At 40.8% G+C, this 17,869-nt stretch overlaps 1 protein-coding gene across 10 annotated transcripts in view; it reads left to right on the top strand.

Annotated features, from left to right (window-relative positions):
* EPB41L5 (erythrocyte membrane protein band 4.1 like 5) overlaps nucleotides 1-17,869 on the top strand; it is a 221,259-nt gene that overhangs the window by 142,546 nt on the left and 60,844 nt on the right. For all 10 annotated transcript variants that reach the window (XR_007518074.1, XR_007518075.1, XR_007518078.1 and 7 more), the window contains 2 exons: nucleotides 6,302-6,399; nucleotides 13,468-13,596. Coding sequence is in view for 6 of the 10 variants with exons in the window: in XM_049889155.1 (XP_049745112.1) it covers nucleotides 6,302-6,399; nucleotides 13,468-13,596 (227 nt within the window). In the remaining 4 variants the exon portion in view is untranslated. The remainder of the gene's footprint in view (nucleotides 1-6,301; nucleotides 6,400-13,467; nucleotides 13,597-17,869) is intronic.

Raw genomic sequence — 17,869 nt, 5'->3', positions numbered from 1 at the left:
CCAGTGCGGACTATTGTCTCTGAGAGTGTAGAATACAGCAATTGTGTTTAGTGATTTAGAAATAAAAATGTTAGTGAAAAGTTTCACAGTGCTTCTGGTTAATAGAATATACTGAAGTGCAACTGCTAATTGACATTCAAAGTTTATTTTTTTGTTGTTGGCTAAGTAACCACTACAAATAATGGTTAAACAAGTGCTCTGGCACATGGTGGTGGTTTGCACTGACATCTACTGCATTTAAACTGTGCTTGTGAGTCTGAGGTCAGGGCAACAAAAATTAACTTTGATTTATTACATTGGTGATTTCAGAGTAATGTTCTAATTTAATTTTTTAAGGCAGTTATTGGGTTAAGAAAACATCCTCCATTTCTATTCCTCATTTCCTTTCTTTGTAATACTGTCTTCTGGTTAGTTTCCAGTTTTGGTGTTCCTGCCCTGCTGAGCTCCGCCTCTTGTGAGGCATGCGTACTCTCTGTCACTACAGGCATACTTTGTTTTATTGTGCTTCACTTTATTGCGCTTCGCAGATACTGCATTTTTTACAAATTGAAGGTTTGTGGCAGCCCTCCATTGAGCAAGCCTGTTGGAGCCATTTTTCCAACAGCACATGCTCACTTCGTGTCTCTTTGTCACATTTTATTAATTCTCACAATATTCCAAACTTTTTCATTATTATTATATCTGTTATTGCTCTGTGATTGGTCATCGTGGATGTTACTGTTGTAATCGTTTTGGGCGCCACGAACCGCGCCCGCTTAAGGCAGTGAACCTAAGAATGTTGTGTTTGTTCTGACTGCTCCGCCAACTGTGCATTCCCTGTCTCTCCCCTGGCCTCGGGCTTCCCTGTTCCCTGAGACAAAACAATACTGAAACTAGGCCACTTAATGACCCTACAATGGCCTCTAAGTGTCCAAGTGAAAGAAAGAGTCGCTCGTCTCTCACTTTAAATCAAAACCCAGAAACTACTAAGTTTAGCGAGGAAGGCGTATCGAAAGCCGACATAGACTGAAAGCTAGGCCTCTTGCACCAAACAGTTAGCCCAGTTATGAATGCAAAGGAAAAGTCCTGGAAGAAAATTTAAAGTGCTATTCCAGTGAACACACAAATGAGAAGAACTTGAAACAGCCTCATTGCTGATATGGAGAAAGTTTTAGTGGTCTGGATGGCAGATCAAACTAGGCACAACATTCCCTTAAGCCAAAACCTAATCCAGATCAAGGCCCTAAATCTCTTCAATTCTGTGAAAGCTGAGAGAGGCAAAGAAGCTGCAGAAGAAAAGTTCGAAGCTAGCAGAGGTTGGTTCATGAGGTTTAAGGAAAGAAGTCATTTCCATAATGTAAAAGTGTGTTGTAGGGGAAAAAAAATCACAAAGCTTAGTAAAGTAAAAAGAAAGTTTTATTTGACATATATTCAGAAAGACAGAAGTTGAGAGCTGGACGAGCATGCTGCCAGAGCTATGTCTGCCTGAGTCCAGAGAATATCACAGGATAGACAGACGTGGGAAAATGGACAAGCACGCTGCCACAGCCACGTCTGCCCAAGTCCAGAGAACATCACAAAATAGGCAGACACGGGAAAACAGACAAGCACGCTGCCCCAGCCACGTCTGTCTGAGTCCAGAGAATATTACAGAATAGACTGACGTGGGAAAATGGAGAAGCATGCTGCCACAGCCACGTCTGCCCAAGTCCAGAGACTATCACAGAATAGACAGATGTGGGAAAACGGACAAGCATGCTGCCACAGCCACGTCCAGAAGATCTAGCTAAGATAATTGATGAAGGGGGCTACACTAAACAACAGATTTTCAGTGCAGATGATAGAGCCTTGTATTGAAAGAAGATGCCATCTAGGACTTTCAGAGCTAGAGAGGAGAAGTCAGTGCCTGGCCTGAAAGCTTGAAAGGACAGGCTGACTCTTGTTAGGGGCTAATGCCGCGGATGACTTGAAGTTAAAGCCAGTGCTTATTTACCATTCCAGAAATTCCAGGGCCCTTAAGAATTGTGCTAAATCTACTCTGCTTGTGCGTTAGAAATGGAATAAGGAAGCCTGGATGACAGCACATCTGTTTACAACATGGTTTACTGAATATTTTAAGCTCACTGTTGAGACCTACTGTTCAGAAAAAAAGATTCGTTTCAAAATGTTACTGCTCGTTGACAATGTACGTGGTTACTCAAGAGCCCTGATGGAGATGTACAAGAAGATTAATGTTGTTTTCTTGCCTGCCAACACAGGGTCCATTCTGCAGCCCATGACTCAAGGAGTAATTTAGACTTTAAAGTCTTATTATTTAAGAAGTACATTTTGTAAGCCTATTGAAAACCCTAGTGGCACAGTGGTTGAGAGCCACAGCTGCTAACCAAGAGGTCTGCAGTTCGAATCCACCAGGTGGTTCTAAGAAACTAAGGAGCAGTTCTGCTCTGTCCTATAGGGCCTCTATGAGGCGGAATTGACTCGACGGTAACAGGTTTTTTTTTTGTATAGCTGCCATAAATAGTGATTCCTGTGATGGATCTGGGCAAAGTAAATGCAAAACCTTCTGGAAAGGGTTCACCATTCTAGGTGCCATTAAGAACATTCAGGATTCATGGGAGGAGGTCAGAATATCACCGTTAACAGGAATTTGGCAGAAGTGGATTCCCGCGCTCCTGGGTGAATTTGAGGGGTTAAAGACTTGAGTGGAAGAAGTAACTGAAGAAGTGGTGGAAATAGCAAGAGTACTAATATTAGAAATGGAGCCTGAAGATGTAACTGAATTGCTGCAATCTCATGATAAAACCTTAATGAATGAGAAATTGTTTCTTATGATGAGCAACGAAAGTGATTTCTTGAGATGGAACCTGCTTCTGGTGAAGATGCTGTGAACATTGTTGAAATGACAGTAAACAATTTAGAATATTACCTAAACTTGGTTGATACAGCAGTGGCAGAAATTGAGATTAATTCCAATTTTGAAAGAAGTTCTACTGTGGGTAAAATGCTGTCAGGAAGCGTCACATGCTACAGAGAAATCTTGTGTGTGGAAGAAAGGGTTAGTTGATGTGGCACACTTCATTGTTGTCTTATTTTAAAGAAATTGCCCCAGCCACACCAACCTTCAGCAACCACTACCCTGCTCAGTCAGCAGCCATCAGCATTGAGGCAAGACCCTCCACCAGCAAAAAGATTATGATTTGTTGAAGATTCAGATGATGGTTAGCATTTTTTAGCAGTAAAGAATTTTTTTAAATTAAGGTATGTATATTGTTTTTTTAGACATGGTGTTGCACACTTAATATACTACCAAAAAGAACCAAACCTGTGTCCCTGAGTCAGTTCCAACTCATAGCGACCCTTCAGTATAGTCTAAACATAACTTTTATAGGCACTAGGAAACCAGTCGGAATCGATTCAACGGCAGTGGGCAGTGGTGGAGGAAACCAGAAGAACCTTGTGACTCTCTTTATTGCAATATTCGCTTTATTATGGTGATCTGAACCAAACTCAGAGTATCTCAGAGCATGCCTTTAAAAAGATGTAAGACAGCAAACCAAGTAATTTATAGTAATTTAGACTGAGCCAAAAGCAGTGCTAGTTAATGGAAAGTATTTCCAAGGTATAAAATAGAAATATTCTCCTTTATGGAGATGACAGTATTGATTTTATTTACATTCCATTTTATATACATTATATAAATTCAAAATTGAATTCTTTCAGTGCTGTTATAGTATTGTATTACCTGTTTTCATCGAGTTGATTCTGACTCACAGCAACCCTGTAGGGCAGAGTAGAGCTGCCCCATAGGGTTTCCAAGGCTGAGTCTTCACGGAAGCAGACTGCCACATCTTTCTCCCACAGAAGGGTTCATTCCAATCACCAGTCTTTCTGTTAGCAGCCAAGCGCTTAACCAGTGCATCACCAGGGCCCCATGTGTTGTATTAGTATACAACATTTATTGAGACCATACTTGTTCAGAAGATTGTGGTAGATGGGAGAGTGTTATAAAAATGGCGTGTCTGACCTTCTCCAACCCCACAAGGGGGAAGGAGAACCAAGATCAACAGCACAAGGCTGACTCCCATAAGGCGGAAGCCAGACAAGCCTCCTCTTTCCGCCATCTTTACTCATTCTAACACCAGCCTGTCCCTTGCATGGCACTCTGTACTCCTCTGCTGGGTTCGATAAGTCATTGCAATGGCCACACAGAATGCACAGACCGTACGCACATTTATGGGGATTGTTAGGGAAGTAACAATTATAATTCAGGCTCAGGAACACTCAGGATACAGTTCTTCCATCAGGACAGTCTCTTCCCAGCCGTGCTCGCAAGTATGCTTTTGCCTAGACCTAGGCCTCTCCCCAGAGGCACTTAGCTTTCTCTTTTGGTGGGCTGGAAAGCCCGCCACACCGTCTCCTGCTGTCGGGTCCACCATGCTTTCTTCATGTATGATGTCCTTAATGTCATTCTACAACTCACTTGATCTTTTGTCATTAGTGTTCAGTGTGTCAAATGTGTTCTTGAAATGGTCTCCAAATTCAAGTGGGGATAAACTCAAGGTTGTATTTTGGCCCTCGAGGACTTGTTTTAATTTGTTAAAATTTAGTACCAGATAATTTGAAGCGTAAGAAAACCAGGAGATGGCAATTAAATGGAGTGGAAGGGAAGATTTTGAGAAGATCAGTGTTGAATTAGTGATTCTCAACTTAGATTTATATTTATAATTTTTTTTTTTTATATCAAGTGATTTATATTAAAATCACTTGAAGAGTTTGGAAAACTACCAGTGCCTGCCTTCAGAGTCCTACCTAGAGAGATTCTGATATAGTTGGTCTAGTTTGAGCCCAAGGATCAGCGTTTCTTAAAGCTTCCCATCGGACCCTAATGTGCAGCCAGGGATGAGAATCCACTGGGCTAACTCTTGGGTACTTTCAGAAGATCCTTCCACCAGGAGAGAATGATTTCCTAGTCCCCCCCCCCACCCCCCATTTTTCTGCCTGGCTAATATTGAAAGATAAATTTTTATTAGGCATTCAACAATTTTGTGTCAAGTAACAGTGTAAAATTTCAAACTGCATTTATTTAGTCCCTGCAAAAAGTTGTTGGAGGGTGGTTAATTTACATACAGTTCACTTAAAGCTGAATTGTGTTTAGCGTATTATCTTCTCAGGATTAGAGGACTGCATTTGTAATGTGTTCTGCAGCTAGATGGGACATAAGGGTACTGATCCTGCACCACACAAGATGATATAATACGCTGGATCAATGAATGAATACATCTGTGTCCGTGATCAGCTTAACCCATGTATTTATTGATCAGGGTGCTCCAGAGAAACAGAACCAATAGCAGGTTTATTTTAAGGAACTAATTTATGTGATAGTGGAGTTGGGCCTGGCAAATCCAAAGTCTGTAGGGCAGATTGACCCTACAGACTGGAAACTCTGGCAGAAATTCCACGTTACAGTCCTGAGGCTGAATTCATTTTTTCCGAGGCAACCTCAGTTTTTGTCTTAAGTCCTTCAGTTGATTGGATGAGGGCCACCCATATGATGAAGGGTAATCTCCTTAGGGTGAACCGATGGTAAATGTTGATCGCATCTACAAAACACCTTTACGGCAACATCTAGACTAGTGCGGATCCAAACAATTGAGCATCCTAGCCTAGGCGAGTTGACACATAAACTATCACAGTCCACATATGTCTAGTTGTAGGCAGTGTGTATAGTCAGTGCCAAGGAAAGAAAGCAGTTAAGTACTGAGCTTAGACAGGAGTGTGGGTTGTGGTTATAGAAGAAAAGGATTATGCTACAGGTGTTCTCAGCCCTTCCTTGAGTCTCTTGTCTAGGTAAACCTTCTTAAGAGATTCCATATCCACTTGCTTTTAGGAATGATACAGATACGGAGCCCTGTTGGTGCAATGGTTAAGCACGCGGATTCTGTCTGAAATGTTGGCAGTTTGAACCCACCCAGCGGCTCCACAGGACAAAGACCTGTGACGATCTGCTCACATAAAGATTAAAGATTACAGCATAGAAAACCCTATAGGGTACTTCTGCTCTGTCCCATGGGGTCACTGAGTTGAATATCGACTTGATGACACCTTTTTAACAACAACAGATAACAGAGCAGTGTTCTGCTTAAGGTTAACTCTTAGTAATCAAACTAACAGGGTTATGGAAAGAAAATACATTTGTCCTCTTCTATCCTTTTTATCCTGATAATCTGGATTATTACCTTTAATTGATGGTAATTGGGGTTGGGAAAAAGCAATTTAAGCCTATACCTTCACCAGCCTTCTGTTTTTTTTTTTTTTTCCCTAGCTCTGAAAGATGCCTCAGAGAAGCTCAAACAGCTTGAGATGGAGGACAGTCCTTTGCCATCCCCTCATTCCAACATAGATGTTAACATCAACAACCAGGTACTCAGATGTCTCCTTCACGGACCTGTTAAGCATCTACAGAGCTCTTAGAAATCCTCTTTCCAAAGTTTATACTTTTTCTTTTCTTTTGCTGGGAAATCTGTCTTTGCTGCACTTTTATAAACCTGTTCTTTTTTCACTTAATTAAAAAGTGAAATTCGTGTATGTGTAGGAAAAAAGAGGAAACTTGAATAACAACAGTAAAATCATCTTTTTTTTAACCCACAGTAAGCGTTATGACCTAAACCTTTTAGTACAACCCACCCTTTCTCTAATTCTGTTCAACAGGTCTTGATTTAGTTGAAAGACTTGCTGAAAGCCTTCAAAAAATTTTTTTTGTATAGTTTATTTTTTTATTATTGTTGTTGAGAATATACAGAGCAAAAACATAACACCAATCCATGTTTTCTACCTGTAAATTTCAGTGACGTTGATTACATTCTTTGAGTTGTACAACCATTCTCACTGTACTTCTTTCTTTTTTTTTTAATTGTGCCTTAAATGAAGGTTTACAGAGCAATTAGTTTCTCATTAAACAATTAATACACGTTGTTTCCTGACATTGGTTGCCAACCCCACGATGTGTCAACACTATCCTTTTCCAATCTTGAGTTCCCCATTACCAGCTTTCCTGTCCCCTCTTGGCTTCTCATCCTTGCTTCTGGGTTTGATGCCCCTTTAGTCTGGTTTTGTTTTATGGGCCTGTCTAATCTTTGGCTGAAGGGTGAACCTCAGGAGTGACTTCGGTAGTGAGTTAAAAGGGTGTCTGGGGGCCATACTCTTGGAGTTTCTTCAGTCTCTTGTCAGACCAGCAAGTCTGGTCTTTTTTTTGTGAATTTGAATTTCATTCTACATTTTTCTTCAGCTCTGTCGGGAACCCTCTATTGTGATCTCTGTCAGAATAGTCAGTGGTGGTAGCCGGCCACCATCTAGTTGTGCTGGACTCCGTCTGGTGGTCTGGTGATGTAACCCGACACTTCCTGGGCTGCTTGGCATGGGTAGGAAGACACACAGAGCAGATTAAAGTGAAAGAAGAAGCTTTATTTAGTTGGCCAAGTAAAGCAGCACACCAGGACTCGAGTTGCCAAGGTGTTTCCCAGAACAATAGCCCAAGGGGTTTATATGGATAAAGTAAATCGAGCCTGGAGTCCTCAGGAACCCTCCACGGTAGGGCCAGCTTGGTGATTGGTTTGACCCGAGAGGGAGTTCTCAGAGCAGTCCAATCTTCTGCATCTGAAAGGGGGGGCCACAAAGATGTCATTTTTCCCAGGTCCGGGACATAGACAGGGATGTGTTTTTTGGTCTCTGCTGTCAATAAGTCGTCTGAGGGGCAAGATTGTCAGTACTGTGCAGTTCAGGTGGGCCTGAGCTGGTCCAAGACCAGTTTTAGCTGGACCGAAGACCCCAGTCTCTTGCTTTCTTTAACTGAGTCTAAACCGGAAGTATACCTAAATAAGGAGATACTCTAAAAGCAGAGGTTAGTTCCTGTTTTATTTAATAAGGGGATAGCTTCCACGCTGGAAGTTAACCCTCTATGTTACTGAAGGTGGCAGGCTCGGCCCCTCCACATGGCCCCTTGATTATTTAGCATGGCCAGCATACTGCCGGCCTCAGTGGAAGCTGTGGTAGCTGTGGTCCATTAGTCCCTTGGATTAATCTCTCCTTTGTGTCTTTGGTTTTCTTCATTCCTCCTTGCTCCAGGTGGGGTGGGACCAGTGGAGTATCTTAGATGGCCACTTAGAAGCTTTTTAAAACCCCAGATGCTACTCTCCAGAGTAGGATGTAGAACATTTTCTTTATAAACTGTGTTATGCCATTTAAGCTAGATGTCTCCAAGACCATCTCATCCTACTTTTCTCAGTTGTTCCTCCCCTATTAACATGAGCTCACTGCCCCCTAAGGTTCCCGTCTAATCTTTTGAGTTGTTGTCAGTTTGATCCCATATAAACAAAAAACCAAAACCCAGTGCCGTCGAGTCAATTCCGACTCATAGCGACCCTATAGGACAGAGTAGAACTGCCCCATAGAGTTTCCGAGGAGCGCCTGGCGGATTCGAACTGCTGACCCTTGTGGTTAGCAGCCATAGCACTTAACCAGTACGCCACCAGGGTTTCCTGATCCCATATAGATAGATCTTAAAGGAGCATAATGTTCAAGGTGGACATTCTTTACTAGTTAAGCTAAACTATTGTTTGGTTTTAAGAAGAATTCGGGGAATATTTTTTGGTTTCAGGTTTAAAGATTATTTTAGGGCAGTAGTTTCTGGGTTCATCTGGCCTCCATGGCTCCAGAAAGTGTGGCATCCGTGAGAATTTGAAATTATGTTCTGCATCTACTTTTGATAAGGATTATTCTATAGAATCTTAATCAAATCATTCAGTAATTATAGCTGGGCACCATCTAATTCTTCTGGTCTCATGGCAAAGAGGGCAGCTGTTGATGGAGGCAATTAGCCACATGTTCCATTGCCTCCTCCTCTTCCTGACTGTCTTTCTTACTCTGTTGCTCCAGGTGATTGAGAGACCAATTATTGCGCCTTTGTTGGCCACTTGCAAACTTTTGTGACCCCAGGCCCTGTGCAACAAACTAGGAGGTAGAACAGATGTGCTAAACACATTGTTAAGTTAATTAACCAGACTGTCCCATGAAACCATACCCTCAGCCACCAAACCAAGGAATCAAATCCCATGAGATGTTTGGTTGTACATAAGCAACCTCAGCAGCTACTGTTTTTTTGTCATTATTGTAAATATATCTGTCACACAACTTTTGCCAATTCAGCATTTTATAGGTTCACAACTTATTGACAGCACTTAAAATAATCAGCTGTGCGATCCTACCCTTAATACGATTTTTCTATCACCGTGAACCAAAACTCAGTGCTCCATAAGCAATGACCCCGTTTCCCCCTCCCTCCTGTCCCTGGTAATCACTAATAAACTTTAGTCTCTATACATTTGCCTGTCCTTGTCTTTTTATATAAGTGAGGTTATACAATATTTGTCCTTTGGTGATTGACTTATTTTACTCAGCATAATGTCTTTAAGCCCTATCAGTATTGTAGCATGTATCAAGACTTCATTTCTTTTACTGGTTGAGTAGTGTTCCATTGGATGTATGTACTCCATTTTGTTTATCCATTCCCCCGTTGATTGAGCTGTTGCATATCACTTTATTGTTGAGTAGAAACAATATTTTTTAAGAATGCAAAGGCAAATATTCCCTATTTGGCAATGATTGTCTTGCCCTTTATTAGCATGAAGAATAGTTACTAATATTATACTAATATCATTGGTGCATTTTCTTTCTTTATTGTTTCTGGAAATCAGGTTGTTATGCTGGTAGTATTTACCATTCTTTTAGCTACATAGTAGACTAGCTCTAAAAGCACATGTCCCATTTATTATGATCTCAAGCACTGTTCTGGCATCATTTAGATACATTAAAGAGTTGAAACAGAAGAAACCGTTTATAAAATGTGGTTAACACTTATGTGTACATTTAGTAAAAATGTAAGGTAAATCATATCTAATCTTCCAAAACAGGATTCTTAATCTGCAGATCATGAATCTACCCATGAATTAAGTCCCATGAAACTGAACGTAGGTTCTTATCTTTGTATTCATGTATATATTTTTCTGATAAACTGGATCTATAGCTTTCGTCAGTTCTTAAAGGGGTCCATGATGAAAAAAAAAGTTAACCATAACCAATTTTAAAATCACTCCTTGCATCTCCCCAAGGTTAAAACATAAAATAACTTCACTTGGGTTAGGAGGTTTGTATAGTTTTTTGTTTTTTAATTCAACAGTTCCAGTGTTTCTAAGGAACACTCACAATTAGGACCTCTCTGTAAATAAAGTACCATTTTTCTTTTGGATGCTAAAGCAGTTACTGTTGGTCATTTGCACTGCTCTGGACCAGTTCTTTCCAGTTAAGTGATAGCCGAGGAAGAAACACCAGGACAGACCTGAATTGTTAGAATTTGGGTGAACTGGAACAGTAGCCAGAATAGGACAAATTACAGGTCAAAGCCCTGCTAGAAACTGAATCTCTCTCTCTCAGAAAACAAGGGTAACGTACATGTTGCATAGGAGCCAAGTCTCTTGCCTGTAGGATTTTGCTTAGAGTGGGAAACAGCAGTGCCCTGCTCCAGTATGGTGACGGACTGCAAAATCTTGAATGTGTGTCGGTCCCCACAGTCCTGCCAGTTACCCAGTCTCATGCATCAGGCTCCTGAAAGGGCTCACAGCGCCGTGTCTGAGTCTCCCATTCCAGAGCTTCAACTGTAATTTTTCCTATTCTGAATCACCCAAATTGTAAAAATTCGGGTCTGTTCCAGTTTCACTTTATCAGCCTTGGCTGAATTGGTTCGAAACCGTGGTTATTTGACGTGAGTTATAAAAATGCCTCACTGAAAGGTGTTCACACTTCCTAGCGAAGACTTTTTCAGGTGTAGTTTGAGATCTGGGCCTGAATAATTTTAGAGGACACTGGGACCTTTCAGGAAGGGTAGGTGGCTTTCTGGTTGAGAATTTAAGTAGAGTTTGTGTCTGCTTTAACCCCTGACATATTCTCTAACTAAGCTGACTCTGACAGCCAAGGACTCTTTATAGTAGACTGAATATCCACAGTTGTTTCAGATCAGGTCTAATTTGGGCCTTAGGAGTCAGGGTGTCCTTTTAATTCTTTTGGTCTTCTGTTTGCTATATTTTGGCCATCCAAGGCAGACATATAGACATCATAGTAACTGGGCGCTGTTGGAGTTACGTGTGATGATAAAATAGTCGTGACAATATTTAAAAACTCTTATACTCAACTTGTATTTCAGTAATTTTTTTGTATTATGCCACAAGTCCCTGGGTTAGGAACACCGACTTACGGACAACTTGTCCTTGCCCTGTAATGTTTTGTAAATTGCTCTCACTTTCAAACAATTGAACCAACCCCTACTTGCAACAAATTCTTCTTCACCGTCACCTTCACATGCTGCACGTGCAGCTTTTAAATCCAAAGGCATTAAGCCTCTGCTTGCAACTAAAGTAAAGCTAGGTAAGAACTGTATGCACGTGTTTTGACTTAGCTACAAATTCAACTTAAAGACACACATAGGAGCTGAGCTTGTTCATAACCCAGGACTGCCACTATACGTACATTGTCGTAGGGTCGCCGTGAGTCGGAATCAACTCAACGGCACGCAACAGCAGCAGTGTATATACGTGATAATTGTAGAAAATAAAGATTTTTAGGAAAGGAAATTAAAATCATCTGTTATCTCACTACTCAGAGACAACTACAGGTAGCAGTTTTTAGATATTCCAAGTCTAAACTTTCATATTTAGATGAAACATCTACCATTTCGTAGTGAGATTCCAACATCCAAACGTTTTAATGTGTTAGATATAGTTTTCCAAAATAAAAATGGGATGACACTGGTTTTTAAAACTAATATATTGTAGACGTCTTTCTGTATTTCAGCAACACATTACAGACCATAATTAAATTGCGTAGACATTTAGATTGTCCCTCTTAGACATTCAGATGTTGGCTAACTTTCACTGTCACAATCAATGCAATGATAAGTTGCCTTATAACTAAATATTTGTAATCATCTTTGATTATTTTCTTGGGATAAATTCCTAGAAGTAAAAGTCCTGAATCAAAGAGCAGGCATAATTTTAGAGCTTTTGTACTTTCACAAAATTGCCTTCCAGAAAGATGGCCGCTGTTCACGCTCTTACCAGCTGTATGTGTAAGAATGTTTGTTCTTCGTGTAGGCAGGTTGCTTTGAGAAGCCCATAATGTGCAAATATCAGTGGTTTCACAAATAACTTCAACTCTGAGACATAATTGTCTCTGAAAAGAAAATGTCAAAGCATCTGAACCAGCCCTGATTGAAATAGGACATAGGGACTTCTTTCAGCGATTAGGAACCATTCTGAAGACTGGGGGTCACAGAGGTTAGGGGCATAAACCGTCTAGTTCAAGTAGTGATTCTCAGACTTTTATGTATATCAGAGTCACTTGGGGAAGGTTGTTCAAAATTCAGATTTTAGGGTCCCACCCAGAGGGCAGATGTGTGGTGATCACACTAAGAAACACCAAATTAGAATAACCACATTAATTAAATCTTTTCAGACCTGAAAGGGTGGCGTACTATGTAATGCCATACCTAGCAGCAAGCCTGTTTCCCAGAACACAAACCCAGAGCGTCTTAGTCTAAGAAAATATTTAGATTGCATTTGTTGTTTAGGCAGTTGTTAGAATAGCAACAACAGTAAGAATAATGGTAATTATTGTTATTAATGATCATTATTCATTTTAAGTAAAATTAGTTATGCAGGTATTTGCATTTCTTTTGAATTTATTTCTTAATCTGTTTCCTCCTATTTATTTGTTTTTGCAATAGTTACATTGTTGTAACTATGGTCTTATTGACTGGCTTTGTGCTTTATCCTATCTTGTTAGTAAGTCTATACCTGAGGATGACCTGTTTGTGGCTCCATAACATAATCGCAGACACAAGTATCTACCTGGTGATAGCTCCAGAATTACAGGAATTAGCCTCTTTAGGGCCTGATTTAAAATCCAGCCCGAATGTGTGTGATTTAATTCCAGCATTTCTCCTGAAATGTGTAGTCAGTTATTCAGTTGCTTAAAGACAGGAAGTTGAGCTAGATGGTCTCTAGATGTCCCTACCAATTCCTGGTCTATGTTTGTGATTAATGGGCCTCCACTTGAATCTATAGGTAGAGTGGCTTATGCCTAGAATAGGATGTGGCTGCTTAAGATAAATGATTTCTTGGTTCTCTGAATATGATGTTTTCATCAGTCTCTTTCCTACTTCTGTGTAGCTTATCAGGGAGCCCTGGTGGCACAGTGGTTAAGAGCTCGGCTACTATTGAAAAGGTCGGCGGTTCGAATCCACCAGCTGTTCCTTGTAAACCTTATGGGGCAATTCTGCTCTGTCCTATAGGGTCACTGTGAGTTGGAATTGACTTGGTGGCGTTGGGTTTGGTTTGTTTGGTATAGCCTATCAGAGCTGCTTAGTCTGTTTTTAATATCTAGGAGGAAGTAGTGAAGCTGACTGAGAAATGTCTTAATAATGCCATTGAGAGCCCAGGATTGAATGCCGTGAGAGTTCCTCCTGACTTTAAGAGTAACATTTTGAAGGCTCAAGCTGAAGCAGTGCATAAGGTAAGCCACCTAAGAACAAATAATATACGTGTTTAAAATAGACAAGGATGTTAAACAAGAGGAACCTAGTGAGAGATGAGAGAGAGCGAGAAGTACCAAGAAACAAGAAGAGAGACTTGCCTTTCCCAACTCTAAATTTTTATCAAGCTGAATTCAGAGGGAGCAGTCATGAGATTAAAAAGTAAGAGTAAAGAGGCTCTGGGATATAAGAAGTAAAAAACAAAAAAAAACTAAATTTCTATAAAAATGAGTCCCTACACTTTGCCACTTTTGTACTTTTCTAGCCAAAAAACCTAATGATTTTTAGGTTCCCTTCAATGTGGAGTCCCTGGGTGGTGCAAATGGTTAATGTGCTCAGCTGCCCACGAAAAAGTTGGAATTTTGAATCCACCCAGAGGTGCCTCAGAAGAAAGGCCTGGTGATCTACTTAAAAAAAAATCAGCACTTGGAACCCTATGGAGCACAGTGCTTCAGTGACACACGTTGGGTCGCCATGAGTTGGCATCAGCTCAACAGCAACTGGTTTCAATATTAAGCCTGTGATGCTAGAGCTTTCCTTGTGCATATGCTACTCCCCACTGCCCATCTACCTACAATATGGCAAAATTCTGATGTTGTTAGCAACAGGAGTGATAGTTACCAGGTGGTTAGTTGACTGTGACATTGATAAAGATGCAGTGTCTGGGGAGCAGTTCCTATGAGGGTGATGGCATCAGGTTTTTCTGGGCTCTCCTTAACTTTCAAACTTATCCTCAGTACCAAAGCCAGGACAGAGGCCTGCCTCACCAAGTCAGGTTGTGAACTAGCATTTTAAAAGATCTTGTGGAAGGGAAGATGTTCTTTCCCCATGGCACAAGCCTTGAAGAGACCTAAGAGGACTCTGGGAATATTGCCCATGCTTTCTTTCACCCCCCTCCTCCCAATATAAATATCCTTTCTGCAGACACAAGCGTTAAAGAGACCTGAGAGGACTTTAGATATACTCTTTGTCCTTTCTTTCCATATAAACATAAAGCATACAGTGTTTACATATAAAAAGTAAATAAAGAGGCGGGGCTAAGATGGCAGAGTAGTCAGACGCTTCTGGTGATTTCTCTTACAACCAAAAAAACCCCCCCCAAAAAAACAGGTGAAACGATAATATATATGACAAGCTAGGAGCCCTGAACATCAAAAGCAAAATTAGTAAACGGACTAAGCGGCAGGGAGTGGGAGAGACGGTTCAGAAGTGGCGAGGAGTTGCCAGACCTGAATTGCCGGGAACCGTCAGGAGCCATTTCCTGGAGCGTCTGTAGTGGGGCTGGCAGCAGCATGCTGGATGCGGTTTCCTCAGGGACAGACAGCGAGCCGCACGGCCTGCTTACACCTCCAGAACCAGAGAAGAACAGCGTTCTTGGAAAAAGCTAAGTACTTGCATTTATTTTACCATGTCCCCAGCCCCCAAGCCGGCTTCAGTGGCTGTCGATTTCTCTGGGCCTGACATAGGTCCTGCTGCATGCTCAGAGCCATTCACCCGGCCTTGGAGAAGGAATAAATTGACAATTGGGGGAAAAGATAATCTGCCAGCTTCACTAAGCTGGGGAGCTCAGGACAGGAGCGACACCTGTCCAGGCAGAAATGGCCCGCAGACTTTGAATACCTTTCCCCCCTGCATGGACCTGTGTGGGCCGATTTCAGAATAGGTCCTTGTTGGCAGACTGCAACTGTTCCAGCTGTATGGTAAAGAGGTGAGTGTTTGATGTTTGATACCGCTTTGCCTATTGAACAGGATCCTCACCTACTCAAATCAGGGGCCTAAGGACTGGTGGCTCGACTCAGGTCACTTAGCCACCACAACACGGGTCCAAGGATAAATAGTATCTCCCAGTCCTTACAACCAAAAGCATTGGGTGCCTATGGTCTGGCTAAAGAACCCACCTGTGCGCTCTAGGGAACAAGGACACGCTTTCCTCACAGACACTCAGGGAATGGTTGTCAGCCCCCTGCCTTGTTCAGAGTGTGACCCCTGCTGCATCCAGATACCTGTACCTACACCAATCACCCCCACCCCTCTAAGATTGTAGGACAGTACCTGTACCACACACTTGATGGCCAGCTACCTGGACACCTGAGCTGCATCCTTACAAGAAAAGTGAATGGACTCTTAGGCTCATATACGTGGAAACAGCTCTCACCATCTGGTGACAGGACATTAGAGCTTCAGAGGTGAAAATAATCAAGCTAGCTCATTCAGGCAGCCTATTTGGGCATATCAAAACAAAAAGCAAGAACCTAGGATACAGTAAGCAAACATAAGATAAACTGATAAATAACTTATAGATGGCTCAGAGACAACAGTCAATATCAAATCACATAAAGAAGCAGACCATGATTGCTTCAACAAGCTCTCAAAACAAAAATCAAGGAATCTTCTGGACGAAGGTAATGCAGAATACAAAAGATTAATATTGCAGAACCGTTCAAGACGTCAGGAAGGAAATCAGGCCATATGCAGAACAAGTCAAGGAACGCACAGATAAAGCAGTTGAAGAAATTAAAAAGGTTATTCAGGAACATAATGAAAAATTCAGTAAGCTAGAAAAATCTATAGACAGACAGCAATCAGAAATTCAGAAGATAAACAATAAAATTACAGAATTAGCTCAATAGAAAGAGGAGCAGAATTGAGCAAGTGTTTTGGCAGAATTTCTGAACTTGAAGATAAAGCACTTGGCACCAATATATTTGAAGGAAAGTTAGATAAAAGAATTTTTTGAAAAATGAAGAAACCTTAAGAATCATGTGGGACTCTATCAAAAGAAGTAACCTACGAGTGATTGGAATACCATAACAGGGAGGGATAACAGAAAATGCAGGGAGAATTGTTGGCCGGAAACTTCCCTGATACCGTGAAAGATGAGAAGATATCTATCCAAGATGCTCATCATATGCCACATAAGGTAGATCTCAAAAGAAAGTCACTAAGACATATTATAATCAATTTTCCAAAAACAAAGATAAAAAATTTTAAGAGTGGCTAGGAATAAACGAAAAGTCACCTACAAAGGAGAGTCGATAAGAATAAGCTCAGACTACTCGGCAGAAACGATGCAAGCAAGGAGGCAATGGGATGACTTACATAAAGCATTGAAGGAAAAAAACTGCCATCCGAGAGTCATATATCTGGCAAAACTTTCTCTCAAATATGAAAGTTAAATTAGGACATTTCCAGATAAACAGAGGTTTAGGGAATTTATAAAAACCAAACCAAAATTACAAGAAATACTAAAGGGAGTTCTTTGGTTAGAAAATCAATAAAATCAGGTATCAACCCAAGACTAGAACACTGGACGGAGCAACCAGATGTCAGCCTAGACAGGGAAATAACAAAAATAAATCAAGATGAAAAAGCCTTCAAAACAGGGAAACAGTGATGTCATTATGTAAAAGAAGACAACATTAAAACGATAAAAGAGGGACTAAGAAATGTAGTCATAGATCTTCCATATGGAGAGGAAGTCAGGGCGAAATAAATGAAAGTTAGGTTTAAACTTAGAAAAATAGGGGTAAATACTAAGGTAACCACAAAGGAGACTAACATCCTACTCATTAAAATATAGATACAATGCAATTCCAATCCAGATTCCAATGACATTTTTTAATGAGATGGAGAAACAAATCACCAACTTCATATGGAAGGAAAAGAGGCCCAGAATAAGTAAAGCTTTACTAAAGAAAGAGGAACAAAGTGGGAGGCCTCACACTACCTGATTTTAGAACATATTGTAGTGCCACAGTAGTCAAAACAGCTTGGTACTGGTACAACAACAGATACATAGACCAATGGAACTGAATTGAGAATCCAGACATAAATCCATCCACAGTGAGCAGCTGGTATTTGACAAAGGCCCAAAGTCAGTTAAATGGGGAAAAGACAGTCTTTTTAACAAATGGTGCTGGCATAACTGGATATCCATCTGCAAAAAAAATGAAACAAGACCCATACTTCACACCATGCACAAAAACAAACTCAAAATGGGTCAAAGACCTAAATAAAAAATCTAAAATGATAAAGATCATGGACGAAAAAATAGAGACAACGCTAGGAGCCCTAATACATGGCATAAACAGTATACAAAACATTACTAACAATGCACAAACACCAGAAGAGAAACTAGATGCCTGGGAGCTCCTAAAAATTAAACACCTATGCTCATCCAAAGACTTCACCAAAAGAGTAAAAAGATTACCTACAGACTGGGAAAAAGCTTTTAGCTATAACATTTCTGATCAG

This window comes from Elephas maximus, chromosome 6 (assembly GCF_024166365.1).
Source record: "Elephas maximus indicus isolate mEleMax1 chromosome 6, mEleMax1 primary haplotype, whole genome shotgun sequence".
Lineage (NCBI taxonomy): Eukaryota > Metazoa > Chordata > Mammalia > Proboscidea > Elephantidae > Elephas > Elephas maximus.
Note: the sequence above shows the minus strand (reverse complement) of the source record. Positions and strands in the feature narration are given on the sequence as shown.